This window comes from Diadema antillarum, unplaced genomic scaffold (assembly GCF_040938485.1).
Source record: "Diadema antillarum isolate AM-2024a unplaced genomic scaffold, OU_Dant_1.0 seq00001098_RagTag, whole genome shotgun sequence".
Lineage (NCBI taxonomy): Eukaryota > Metazoa > Echinodermata > Echinoidea > Diadematoida > Diadematidae > Diadema > Diadema antillarum.
Genome location: NW_027271915.1, coordinates 293,063 through 307,326, shown reverse-complemented (window position 1 = coordinate 307,326; position 14,264 = coordinate 293,063). Strand labels below are relative to the sequence as shown.

Genomic DNA, 14,264 nt, shown 5'->3' with positions numbered 1-14,264 from the left:
GTAAGACGTCATTGGTACAGTCCGATCAATGGAAAGGAGAATATTGCTCCCTTTAAGTTCTTTCTTTAATAACGTTACGACTTTGCCGAGTCCCCAAAGAAGGACCACATGATTGTACAGAACATGCAATGCATCTTAAAATGAGAGCCATCTTCTACCCCTTGCTCGTAATACTGATCGCGTGCTTCTACTTTGAAAATCTGCCGGCAGAAACTTTTCTTCTTTCTTTTATTTCTTTTTAAAAGTCTTTTCACAGCTTCTGCTCTCATCACTACGCTACTTCTTACATAAATTAGAAAATAAATTAAATAAATAGCTTCATTTTTCATAATATACACGTGACACCAAGCGTCCTCCCGCAAAGTACTTTGAGATTGTATGGTTTTACTTCAGTAACAGTCTTAATACATTTCCTCCCTATGATGTATTCAGAGGGAAATGTCAATCGCATCTTAACAGAGTCTCATTTGTCAAAGACAATCACTAAAAATGCATTTTATTTCTTTAATTTTTCAGAGCATCATCGCTCCCCTTCGTACATTACAAATGTGATTGCGACAAAATGTTGGTGCTTCACTCGACACTACGTCCTGAATACGATTCTACTACTGTAACATCAATACATCATGCAAATGGTTGACAATATCTTCAATGCTTCCGTCGAACTTGACAACCTCAAAATGCTGTCAAAAATAAAAATAAAAGACGTATCTATTTACAAGTCCTCAATACACGCAGCCCCTTGAGTTACAAAGTGCGTATTGAGAAATATCACAGCAAACGTGCAGCATTTTAGTAGTCAACCAGCCTGGCTGGTGAAGTACAGTGTACCATCTACCATAGTTTTAATCTGGCTTGCAGCCCTCATGTTAACCTGCTTTCTCGTACACGAAGTTCAAGGGGGAAAGCATTAGGCCTACAGCCTGAAATTACATTAGGTAGTTTAAGACAAATCTATGGTTTATATCTGGTCTACGGACTTCTAAGCATGCGTTCATTACTGGATCTCTTATTACAATACATGACATGTTGGGCCTTTCACTAACAGAAGTGGATCATTGTTTATGGGTACATCACACAATTGATTAGAGTCACCTTTTAGGAGACAAAGAGAATGTCCAGGAATAGCAAAGAGTATGACAATCACCTATTAATGGTGATTAATCATGATTTGTGCTATGAAAATCATTCTTATATTCTCGCAAAGTGTATTCATGTTGTACAGTGCCCCAGTTTTCTTTGCATTTTTCAATCTTATGCATACCATTTTTCTGACACAAGTTGGTCTTTATAACCAGAATGTGTGATTGAGACTTGCCTGGCATAGCACACAGTAATGCCCAAGCCGGATTTCAAGTACAAACTGTATTGAAATGTGTACAATAGGGACATATTTACTTAGTAAAGGCCATTACTACGTAATCTGAGAGAGAAAAGGAATATCCATATGTTTGAATACATTATTTCGGAAAACAGGATTTTGCACATCTACTTTTGGACAACCAATGAATTCATCACTATAGGAGGAAATGTAGAACTCGGCAATACGTGTATATATGTGATTCCAGAGAATAAGTCTGGCTGAACTTTCAAGAGTATGCTGTGTAGGCCAAAGACCTGACCACAAGTATTGGACAAGTACAGCGTTGCAAAATTAGGATGCTATGATTGCGCAATCCACGTGCTTACAATGTGAATGCCTGTATTTCTCACAGAGGAGGACTATAAAAATATAATTTGAACAAATACAAATAAAATGCAATATGGCACCAGAAGATGAGTACTGTAAAATGGGGTGACCTAGTCCCATATATTCTACTTATGCTGTGTCTCTTCACAGTATCTCCGATATTACTCCTTATTCTCTGTTCAGCCTTGCCAAACATCATACACACATACCACAAAATTTAACACCAAATCCTTGAACATACAGTGGATTCCCGTTACAACGAAGTCCTCAGGACCGGCAATTTTCTTTTGTTATATGGAAATTTCTTTTCAACTTAACAAATAAACAATAAAGAACAAAGTGCAGACAATTTTGATGCCTGAATTTTTACTTCGTTGTAACCGGAATTTTGTTATAACCGTGTTCGTTATAACACAGTTCATCACCTCTTTCACTACCCGTCATTCCAATAAAAGGTGTTTTTTTTTTCTCTCTCTTTTTTTTTTTTCTATTTGAAAACAAACTATCACAATCAAGCAAAAGTAACAGCCACAACTTCAAAACACTATGTTACACTTTCTACCTGGCACTGTGCATCACTTTCCTCTGGTCCTGAAAGTGTTGTCCTTCCACACATATTTGTATTACTTTCCCCTGGAGAGTAGAGCAAGACACAAGCCCATGTGAAGGCCAAAGTCATCATCAAATCACTGGACAACTTGATGTCACTACAAAAATGCAGCTCGTGTTCAACTGGGCATAATATGATGTATTAGTGGATGAAAGATGAGAAAGATTTGCAAAGAAGCTCTGGAGAATAAATGTGGAGCAGTACTGATCACAAGAACTACCAAAAAAAAAAAAAAAAAGAATGATTTTTTTTTTTTTTTCAGTACACATGGATGGGGAGTGCATCGAGTACAAGCAAAATTTCAGAACATCAAGAACCTGCTCAATGTGCAATGCTCTGCAGCTGTGTTCAGTGACTGACGGTGCCCCAGTATTGCCATGTTTCTGGATTTAAAATGGCCCCATGATTACCTTTGTGACATGGCCTCAATGAGACAAAGAAATTTACACAGCACAGGCATATATCCTACAAGTAACACTATTCTGAAATGAACAGCATCTGCAACATTATTGTAGTGTCAGTGAACAAGAATTGAAAACACATTATTAGACTTCTCTCTGTGCACTTTGCATGACACACTTTTCAACAATGTAGTTTCTTTTTCCCACCTAAAAGCCTCACAGTATATTAACTATCAATCTGCCTGTTCTGTTCTTCTTCAATACTATCTCTTTGTTCATTTCCTTCTAGTTTGCTATCTGCAGTATTTTCATCTTTGCTGCTGTTGCCATTTTCTTCGATCTGCAAGACCTCTGCCCCTTGTTTCTCCCCAACTTCCATCGTGGTCGGTATGTCACTGGTCGGTATGTCACTGGTCGGGATGTCACTGGTCGGGATGTCACTGGTCGGGATGTCACTGGTCGGGATGTCACTCCCTTCCTTTTCTCCGTCTGCCAGGTGCTCCTCTTCCTCTTCTTCTTCCTCTTCCTCATCTCCCTCCTCCTCCTCCTCCTCCTCCCCCTCCTTCTCCTCGTCATCATTATTTGGTCTGGATCTTGTTCTTGGAGATGCTGACCTCGACCGCTTCTTTTTGCTGTAGGGGTCGACCCTCCTCCTCCGTCTCCGTGGTTTCTTTGGAGTGCTCGGAGCTGGAGATGTACCATTTGCAGCAACAGCAGCTTTATCAGGAACACCCTCCTCTTCAACCTTTCTCTCCACTTGAGAAGCCCCTAGAGTAGAAGTGCTAGAACCTGGACTCTTCCTTTCTGCACTGGCAACAGTGGTGGCACTGCCGTTTGGAGTTGTGACTGTGACACCACTCTCTGTAACATGAGACACTGCAGTTGTCGGAGTTGAAGATGAGTTTCCCAAAGAGGGGGCTACTTTTGTTGCGGTGGGTGATGTTGTTGATGAAGTTGTAACTGCTGCTACCACTGCTGGAGTTGGAACCGTTGTCGGTGCATCTGATGGTCTCTTGGGACAGCTAGAAATGTGCTTCTTGAGGCTTCTGAGGTAAACAAACTGGCGGGCGCAGTAGGCACATTGATGATTCATGTTCCTCGGGGCCAAGTTGGGATTGGCATTCTTATTGAAAAGTTTGTCTTTGTTGGGGCACAGTTTCATGTGCCTTTCCAACCCATTGATGAAATGAAATTGCTTGCCACACCCCTGACATGCATGCACATCATCAATATTTGCACTTGCTCTTCTCCTAGTATGATTCAGGGGGTTGTACATTTTAAGTCCAGGCCTAGCTCTCTTGCGTTTCTGTGCTGCATCACTTTCGTCGTTTTCATTGACCTTCTGCACCGCTTTCTTCTTGCTCCTCTTGGCAGCTTGCATCTTAAGTTTTCTAGCCCGTACATTTTTCTGCCTAGCTTCCTGCACAGCCTTCTTCTTCTCTGCAGATTTCGGTGGGGTCTTAACAGGAGTTTTTGGCTTTGGTTTGGTTGCTGTGACAACCGATGCACATTCCATAATGTGCACATGCAGGTCTGCAGTGCTCCCAAAGACTCTGGCACACTTGGTGCAGCGATTGTTCGTGGCCATCTCATAATGACTGACATTTTTGTTGTCAGAGAGCGTGCTGAGGTAGCCAATCTCTCGTGCATGGGCAAATGGGTGGTGCCTCTGGGGATTGCAGGGGACATCCTTCTTCCTGGTTGGCTGCTTCCGAGGGGAGGCACCCTTGGCATCCTGATGAGCAGGTGCGCTGAAACGGCCAAACCTGGAAGGGCTAACCTTGCTCATTTCGTGAGCTATGAGAGAGATTCGCTCTCTGGGCTCCGGCAGGATTGGTGGTGTTTGTATGGCTTTCGTGGGATCTGTGAAATTCTGCGGTCTAATCTCCTCTGGACCTCTCTCGGTGTAAGAACATGCTTGGTCTGCATGCATGTCTGCCTGGTGCTGCTTCAGATTTGAGAGGTAGGCAAACTCCTGCTGACACTCCGAGCAGCAGAACATTTTTCCAACCCTGTGCAAGCCATACCTGTGGGAGGCCAGCAGGTCCGTTGTTTCGAACAGCTTCACGCAGAACTCACACTTGTATGGGAAGTCTTCTGCATGAGCCACCACATGCTGGGTAAGCAGCTTCATCGAGTCAAATGGGACCTCACACACATTGCATGTAATTGCAGCATCAAGAACAGAGAACTTGGTGGTTCTCTCCAGGTCCAGGGATTCCAGAGGATTGGCAAGTGTAGACGACTTCCATCCAGTTGACTTCATGCGCGATGTGATGTTGATCTTTGTGATAGTCTTGACCTCCTGTGTCGGGATAGAGACTGCGATCTTAGGTCTCTTGGTTGACTGATAGGTGGGAATTTGGATCACAGGTCGGGAATGGCATGACAAATCTACAGGTTTTGATGGGTCAAAGACGATGGAGGAAGTATAGCCAACCTTATGGGTGCCATCACTGCTTGATTTCTTCACCCTAAGGTCAAGGACTTCAACACAGTTCGATGAAGTGCCAGCAGAAGTTGAAGGCACTTCGGTTTTGTTGGAAGGTGGTCTGGTCGGTATGTAAGGTCCAGGTTTGACATCACTCTGCCAAGGGCAAATTATGCTGGGCACATCCTTGGGCTGTCTGGATGCAACTTGTTCAATTCTCTTGAAGCCCTGCTGATGCCTCTTCACTGCCGAGCTCTTGCCTTGCTTCAGCGCTGCATGCAGCCTGGCTCTGATTCGCAGCTGGTCGACTTTGCTATCCTTTGCACCGATTTTCTTCTCAATCAGCATATTCTGGAGTACCGCCGTTGCATGCCTTCGCCTAATCATTCTGGTCATGCTGGCCAAATTCTTCATGTGCCCCTTTGTCTGTGCAGCACTGAACTTAGGCACTGTCAAAAGGCTTTCTTGTGAGACTACTGGCTTGACCTCAATCTTTTCAGTTTTCACAGTTTGATTTACCACCTCGCTTCCTTCCTTTTTCATCATTTCTTCACTCTGATTGGCACTAGCTGTCATGGGAGCACTGCTTTTCTTGCCAGCCTGAATGATGCCATGTCTCCTCCGCAGATGCCGGTGAAGATTTGAGGACGACACAAATTCAATGCCACACATGGAGCATGACGCCACCTTCTTTAACATACCCTTCCTGCTGGTCACATTTCGTCTCTTTTGAGGCAGTTGTTCCACCTGCAGTAAGGTACCTCCACTAACCACCCCTGCAGATGAGGAAGCTACAAATGCATTGGACTGAACTACTCTAACACTGCCTTTATCTAGCTTGGAGTCATTGACTACCTCAGCCGCTGCACCATTTGTGGGTTCAGTTCTCTGACCCTGAAAAGCAGAGTCTGAAAGATTAAGCTTTCCAGAAAGTATGTTCCCATTTGACTCAAGCTTTGCACCTCCCTCACTTTTGCCTGGAAGCTTCGTTCGGTGTGTGAGTCTGTGCTTGTTTAGGTCTCCCTCCGTCACAAACCTCCTGGGGCAATCAGAGCAGGTGAACAGCTCCTCGTTCATGTCTGCCTTGTGCCGCAGCAGGTGCTTGTTCCTCCATGTCGCATACATGAATGACCTGTTGCACAATTCGCACATGAACATGCCCTTCTTCTGCTCCTTATTTGGTGACTTACTATCAGGCTTCACTCCCTGTGTGCTCTGATGGGAAACCTGATCTCCTGCTTTGCCTGCAGGCGACTTGCCATTCTCGGCAACAGGGCTCTTTTTCCTCTTCTTGATGTCACCTGGGCCGAGGCCTTTCCCCCATTTACTAGTGTTGACGCCATCCACTGTGACTGTAGGGATGTGGTGCTTCAGCATCAGGTGTAACTTGAGGCCATTGGGGAAGCGGCACTTCTTCGGGCAGAACATGCAGCCAAAGAGTTCCGACCCATCGGGCAAGACGCTGACGCAGTCTGGACCTATCACAGCCTCAGTGATGCCATCTTTATTCACCCTCTTATCTGGCTGGTTGCTTTGGTACTTCTTATTCTCAAAGCCAAGAGGACGCTTCAAAGGAATCTTTTGTCCGACCCGCCCCTTTTTCTTGATGCCCGGCTGGGCTCTGATCTGCTTTTTGATGTCAGCACGGCTCTTTTTGGGTCCCTTGTCACCACTCTCAATGACAGCCAAGGAGGTGGTGTCTGGATCAACCTGGTCTCCACCCTCGGTCAGACTGGGTGGTAGTTGGGCAGTTGTGTCACTTGAAGATATGTCGGGAGCCTGAATCTGCACATTGGTCTCTCCAACGCCTGCCACATCCCCTTCAGCCGTTATGGAGGCAAAGTTTGCAGCGTGATGTCCATTGGAAGGGTAGATGGGTGAGATGAGTGGGGGCTCGGCTACCTTGTCATCAAGATCGTTCTCCATTGGCACGTCTAAGTGGGCAGGCACTTTGGCCCTGTTCTCGGACTCTGTCGACATGGTAGAGTCCAGCTGAGACAGAGACATCTCTGGCATCTCCATCTTCTCAAGAATGGGCATCTGCCTGTCATCTCCTTCTGCACGGGAAACATAGATATAGAATATGTGATTAATGCAGGCAGGCAGTACAGACAATTCCAGCTAGATATTAACAACTAGAAAAGCACTCTGAGAGCGCAGACCTCCACCAAGCATGCAGCTCATTTCCACCATTGATCTTGTTTTTCCATAGAGATATCAGTGATATCAGTGATTTCCACCCATACGTACTTATAGCATTGTGTGCTGAAAGTCGCCCAAGTACCCAATATAGTTCAGCTAAGCCTTTGTTACGTCATAAACCCTCAGCTGCATGGCGCGCCTCGCCCTAGCAGAAACCAGAGCACGCACTTTAGTGCGCGCATGCAAACCTCTAATATGCGCAGCCTGAACTCCGAAGTTCATTGACCCTACCTGCCAAAATATCAAAATCCTTCATAAATTCCCCAAAAAAGGTAATAAAAGCACAAATGTTATTTACTGATTTCTGAGAGTTGGTGTATTATTACATTTCAAATCTTGAGATTTACTCTCAAAAATATGTCAAACCATTCTCAGGGAATTTTAAGCAGCACCTTTCATAAGGAATGATTAATGAGGGATATAGCCATAAGTGAAATCTTCAGAAATATTTTTTCAAATGATGAATGCAAAGACTTTGTATCTGACAATTTTGGAAAAATACAGAGTAAATGTGGAATGTGGGATGTATCCCAATAGAAAAAAGTTACAAGAAAAGCAGTGGTCTATTTCATGATCACATCAATAAAAAGCCAAAAAAAAAAAAACACTTTGGAAGGTGTCAAACAGCTTTTGTGCATCAGTCCAAATACATCTTGTCAAAAAAAAGGATTGAGCAAGCCCTCCTTAAAAAACAATTTTTGTATGTGTAAAAATTTTAAAAAAGAAATGTGAACACCATGTGTTATAATACCAACCATGTAGGGCTGTGTTGCCAATTTGGTGAGCAGAAATGACCTCAGTATTGATTCTTTTTTCTTTTTCTTTTTTGTCATTCAGTTGCCACCAGTGTCTTTAAGGGGGAAAAAAAGAGTGTCATGTGGAGTTTCATGTAGTTCTAAGAGATATAACCCCAATGTAGCATAAGAGGAAATTCTTTATTCACAAATATCAGTGCCACAGATTACCATGGAAAGCATTCTTACGAGTTTGCATCTCAGTGTGCAATCTGCCATAGGAGCTGTGGCATGACAGTTAAGCAAATAAAAGAAAAAAAAAAACAGTTCTTGCTGCAATAAGCAGCATGTTAACACTAGAATATTGTTAGTACACATTTACGACAACACGGTGGGGGGGGGGGGGGACAAACAAACATATGAGCAACCTGACTGAGACTGAGGCACACCTGATTTTGTCGAATCCATGTCTGCTGCCCCACTTGTCCCACTTTCTCCTGACGTATTGAGGGCGCCATCGCTCTCCTCTGTGTCAGTGCCCTCTGTCTTGGGCGGGATGTTCTTATACCAGCACATCAACTCTTCCCCCGGTAAAATCGCCTGCATTTGGTAGAATGAAGAACAAAGATGCGAGAAAAGCTTTTACATTAAAATAATGATAACGCATCAAAGCAAAAGGGGGCATCTTCACTGCAGTATAGTAGCCTGGACACACTCGGAAAAAAATGTGCATGGCTTACCTCTATGATATCATCATCTTTATTGGCTACCACTGGTGACCGAATTGCTTGCATACTGGTCATGTGAGGGTTAATCACTATGACATTCTTCAAGCTTGCAGTACTGTTCCTGACTGGTGGAAGGCTTTCATGCCACTTTTGAGGGAGGTTTGATCAAAGTGGGACACATTCACACATCACTGGAAAGCTTAGAAGGTTGGGAATTCACCAAATAACACAAGGCAAGTGCCAGAAATTGATGTTTTTCTAACTCCCAGAAGTTCACTGACCCTGCCTATTACCTTTGACCTTGTGATGACCTTCAACTCCCCAAGGGACACCTACCATCCAAGTTTGGTCACAAACGAATAAAGGGATCAAAAGTTGTAAGCCATAATCAAAACGCGCCGTAAAAACTTAACACTGGGCCCTACAAGTTCATTAAGCCCCGTCTGTGATCTTTGACCTTGTGGTGACCTTTAACTCCCCAAGGGACATCTACCATCCAAGTTTGGGCACAAATGGACATATACATCAAAAGTTATGAGCCATAATCTAAACATGCCATAAAAACTTAACATTGGGCCCTAAAAGTTTGTTGACCTCTGTCTGTGACCTTTGACCTCGTGGTGACCTTCATGTCTGGTAATATGTATAACTTTGTATAACCACTCTTCCCTCCAAGTTGAAATTGAAGGCCACAGTAGAGAGTTATTCAAGTTTTTGTAGCGTTACAGACAGACGGACAGACGCCGCAGGCGATCCCTTCGTCTCCCCTCACCTCCGGTGGGCTCGACAAAAATCATGAAATCCCTGATGATTAGCAATATCAGCAGGCTTTTAGAGTTCATGCATTACGTAATTTGGGTAACGTCAACCCAACTTGGTAGGTTGCTTGTATTGTTAAAAGAGGGACCTCTGTTCTTGATCATGTCTTCCATCCTTTCCCACATGAGTACGAATATAAAGGGTAAGGAAAGGTGGGGGGTAAAGGGGGGACAGGGAAAAGATTGGAAGGACTTCATGTAAAGGCCCTATTAAAGAGCATCAAGGCATAATTTGACATGATTGATTTGAATCTGCTTGCTACAAACTTGAAGAGTGCAGTCGTGGATGTTCATTTTTCAGTGAGTGAATATAAGGATCTTAATTCTGTTGATGTCTAGGTCTTCTGTACAGGTAAGCGATTGGAGGGAGGGAAGGTTTGATAATGATAGGCTGATGATTTTTTATGTCACAGTGACACCACCACCTATCCCATGGAGAACAAGGAGAATCTTCCAGCTATACGAACCCGAAGGGTGCGGTAGTAAATGTTCCGCTTGTACTGGGTTGCGATCATGTTCTGCTCATCATAGCTGCCTGCGCTCTTCACATAGCGCATCCAGTTGGCCTTTGTCGGGTCTGACGCATCGATGCTGTACAGCCGCACCCCTTTTGGTCCTCGAATCTTAGCAGTACAAAAGAACAACAAAACGGTGGATTAAGATATCCAAGAGCAGTTTCCTGGCATGATACATGAATCTTCCATCATGATGCTAGTTTCCATTAATTTATAATTACAGAAAATCATACCCAACCATCAAAGTCTGAAAAGCTGACAAAAGCTACAATTAATGCATACCACTGAAATATACTGTCCAAAATCACCATAAGGGGTTAATCCTTTATGTGACCCTCTGAACTTGCCAAGCTCTTTAATCTGCATTTAGTAATTGGATCTGGTTGTAAAGTGTGCAAGGCCAATTGGGGGAGGGCGGGGTGTTTCATAAAGCTGTTCTTGAATTTATTAATGACTTCAGAACAACTGGTGATCAGTTCTTGTGCTGAATTATTGAAATTCTGATAAGCATAGCACATCAGAGCTGATCACCAGTCGCTCGTAAGTTGTTCGTAACTTTACGAACAGCTTTATGAAACAGGGCCCTGGGGCCCGTTGCATAAAACTTACCATTGAATTTCAATGGTAACTACCGTCAAAATTAGGCGTCACAGCCAATCAGCGTCAAGGATATTAAAATTTACCGCTAATTTGAAGACTTACCGCTAGAAAGGAGCGGTAAGTCCAGCGGTAAGGGTTTTATGCAACAGGGCCCTGGTACGATCACCCCCCCCCCCCAGTTATTCTTAAGTCGTTCGTAACTTTAAGAGCAGCTTTATGAAACATTCCCCAGGTGTAGTGCGTGCCTCAGCCCAACATGAAGGTCATGGTGACACAGTAGGGATAAAGGGGATAATATAATATCTATATATTCATTGTCAAAAGTTTCCAAACATTCGTGCCAAATTGGCAAAGAAAGCACAGTAATACGGTTAAAAGGCAGCATGACCAATCCCTGGAAACTGCACTGGCTAGACTTTTTCTCACTGACAGTAACAAAGATGAAAACAATACTTTACAGCTAAATCAAAGACCAAACAAACTAACACACAGCTAGTGAAAGAGAACATTACACAGTGCTTCAAAAACCTCAGTCCAATCTATCAGGTCCACTTAAGTGTGGTTGTCGTAGAATTCTGGTTCCTTACTCTTAGCCCTATTCAAAGGTGGCAATTTTCACACAGCTAATTTTGCACACAATGCAATTGGATAAAAATTGCTTGTTTCTAATTTTACAGAGTGCTGACACTCTGCCAGTCATTATACAAATGAAGCACAGGTCTGAGTGCGTCAGTCGGAATCATGTGCATAAGGTAACTATGGAATGCTTAAACCCACTCGGCTTCGCCTCGTGGGTTTAGGCTAAATTCCATAGTTACCGCATGCACACTATATTCCGACTGACGCACGAAAAGACATGTGTGTCATCTGTTTTATAGAATGGGTAATTTTCTTGCCAAAAACCTATTTTTCTATCGTGTTACCCAATGACAAATTTACTGGATGCATTTCCTTTTGGCTTGCCATAGACGAGAGCCCGAATACCATGCATCAGTTTTTACTGGACGCATGGTTTTTCTTCACAACCATGCACCCAGTAAAAACTGATGCATGATTGTTTTAGCCAATAGGCGTCTCGTACTGAGCGCGCAAACGCTTGCTTAGTGCGCATACTCTTGCTACAAGTGCGCGATAACATGTTTACCAGTGCTGTGACTCAGCGTGCGGCCAGTACAAAATTAACACATAGCTCTCGACCAATGAGATCGCAAGATTCTCGCTACCCATTCTATGAAATATCAATTACTTTGCTCATTTCCAATTATACTGAATGCAATCACTCTGCTAGCTGTGATAGCAATCAATGTGAATAGTGTACAAAAGATGAAGGGAATATGTGCACATTCTATTTGTTTGTGCTGGTATCAAACGAGACAATTTTCAATCAGAACTGCATAATGCTTGCTCTGCATGAGTAATCTTGTATGGCACATGAACTCATAAAATGAATCAACAGCTCATAGCTTGGAATGGCATCAAATTTTGCAGATATTTTTCAATGTTGTTACATGCATTTCTTCTTTCCATGTGATGGATCAGGACCTTGCTATGTTTTTACCGAAGATTCATTGCATTCTTATCATGTTGATGAGATAAATGCACTTCCCAATATGTCATTGTCACTCCACTGACACCTATATCTACAGCGCATTTTAATCTGCTCTCTAGGGGGAGCCCTACCCGACAGGGACAAGGTAATTCCATCAACAATGACATTTTTAAGCTTCCTACCAGTCACTCATCTTTGCATCTGGTTAGAGAGGAGCACTGAAGATAGATAAAATGTTTGGCTCAAGGCCACCAGTGCCACAGCGGGGTTTGAACCCTAGATCTTCTGATTCAGAGAGCAGCGTGCCCAGTCCAGCAGACTACAATGCCTCTCATGGAAATGTCTATTTAACCCTCTCTGTGCCAGGCACTTTGGACAGCATGTGCAGTGCTATGGGGTTTTCTGTTGTAATCGGCATTTAAAGCATGCAAAAGGTTAAGAGTGCACTGACCTCCCAAGAGTAGGTGTCATCAGACACTTCATTGCAGTCTTTCTTCTCTCCAGCGAATGGGCCGTAGGTGCGGCCTTTCCGGACAGTTTTCTTTGCCCACACACCTGGAACAAACAGTGGAAAGAATATATGGTGTAAGAGATTGATATACATGTATATACATACAATGATTTGATATAAATGATAATTACAAGTCTATGACAACGACTTCATGAAATGACCTCATCTTTCCAGTAGATCTCTAACCCCTCTAAAGATAGAACTACTTTTTTTTTCAACTACAGCAACAAAAATAATCTTTCACAACACATTCTAACATTTCAGTTTTTACATCTAAAAAAATAGACATGTTTGCATAGAACTATTCACATCTTTACTTATGATACACAGCTACCCACTGTTTCAGTGATCAAATGGCTTTCACCAAAACGAGCCAAAACAGCATTTTATACTGATATTGCTATGACTACTGTCCTAACTTTGCTCGCAGAACCTACTCAAAGAAGAATCTAAGAGTCACCACAAACTAACCGATTAATGTTGGCTCCATATCCGACTGGCGCAGCTCCAGCTCAGAGGGCGTCTTGATGCCCTCTGCCACTGTCTCCAGCATGGTGCTGCCTTGGCTAGGGTGGATGCGGTTGTCATAGAAACTCACTGGCTAAACATCTGTTTCCTGGAATTTAAGATGTGGAGAAACAAAAATGAAGGATGGTTCCTTTTGAATAGAAAGATTGCAGGTAATCCGTTGCTGAGAGCAAAATGCTAGAAAGTGTCAGCATATGCATGTGGACTGGATACACTTGCACTATTGTTAATTCACTGTTAAAAGTAAGTGTGAGAGTGATTTCATGGTGGAATTCAGTCTAACCCTTTTTGTGCTTGAGTACCAAATGGTTCAGAAAACCCCGAAGCTTTGTACATACTGTCCAAAGTCACTGGCAAAGAAAGGGTTAAAGCTGTTGTACTGAAAGAGATGATCAAACAGTATGCCAATTTCCTGAACACACAGTCATGGTAACTTTTGACATAAAAATCAGGCCCTTCCCCCTTTTTTATTCCATCTAACACCTTTGACAATGACAGCAAAATTTGAGCCTAAAATTTTAATGAAGCACAAGTGTGTTCTCATCCTTTAATCTTGGGATGATGCATTAAACCTACCTCCAACCACAGGCCCTGAATGCTTCATCATTACCAGGGAGGCCTTTAACCCTTTGAATCCGAAAGGCCGGAAAACCGGCCGTGCGCAGAACGTGCAAATACCCTAAAGGCCGGTATACCGGCCAGAAATCATGTGATTTTGATAACTTGAGTTTTAACTGTCAGGTGACCCCCTAAATAGGACGCCATCTCACTACAACGATGCGGAGAGATTCTTCGGTCTATACTTTCGTTGATTACGGTTTGGATTTGCAATTTTTGAGCTATAAAAATGGCAAAAAGATGCTATTCTGCAGAGGAGGCTCATGCGATAATCTTAGGTGAATCATCTGGTGATTATGAGGAAGCTATTGACAAGTCATATTATAGTC

The 14,264-nt window shown here is 43.2% G+C and overlaps 1 protein-coding gene across 1 annotated transcript; it reads right to left on the bottom strand.

Annotated features, from left to right (window-relative positions):
* Positions 1-2,927: 2,927 nt before the first annotated feature.
* LOC139743585 (uncharacterized) lies at positions 2,928-13,342 on the bottom strand. Its single transcript, XM_071654061.1, has 6 exons — positions 13,261-13,342; positions 12,730-12,833; positions 10,082-10,237; positions 8,518-8,668; positions 3,316-7,189; positions 2,928-3,141 (listed from the first exon to the last, which is right to left on the bottom strand). The coding sequence occupies exons 1-6, from the start codon at positions 13,340-13,342 to the stop codon at positions 2,928-2,930; spliced, it is 4,581 nt and encodes a 1,526-aa protein (XP_071510162.1).
* Between the last annotated feature and the right edge of the window lie 922 nt (positions 13,343-14,264).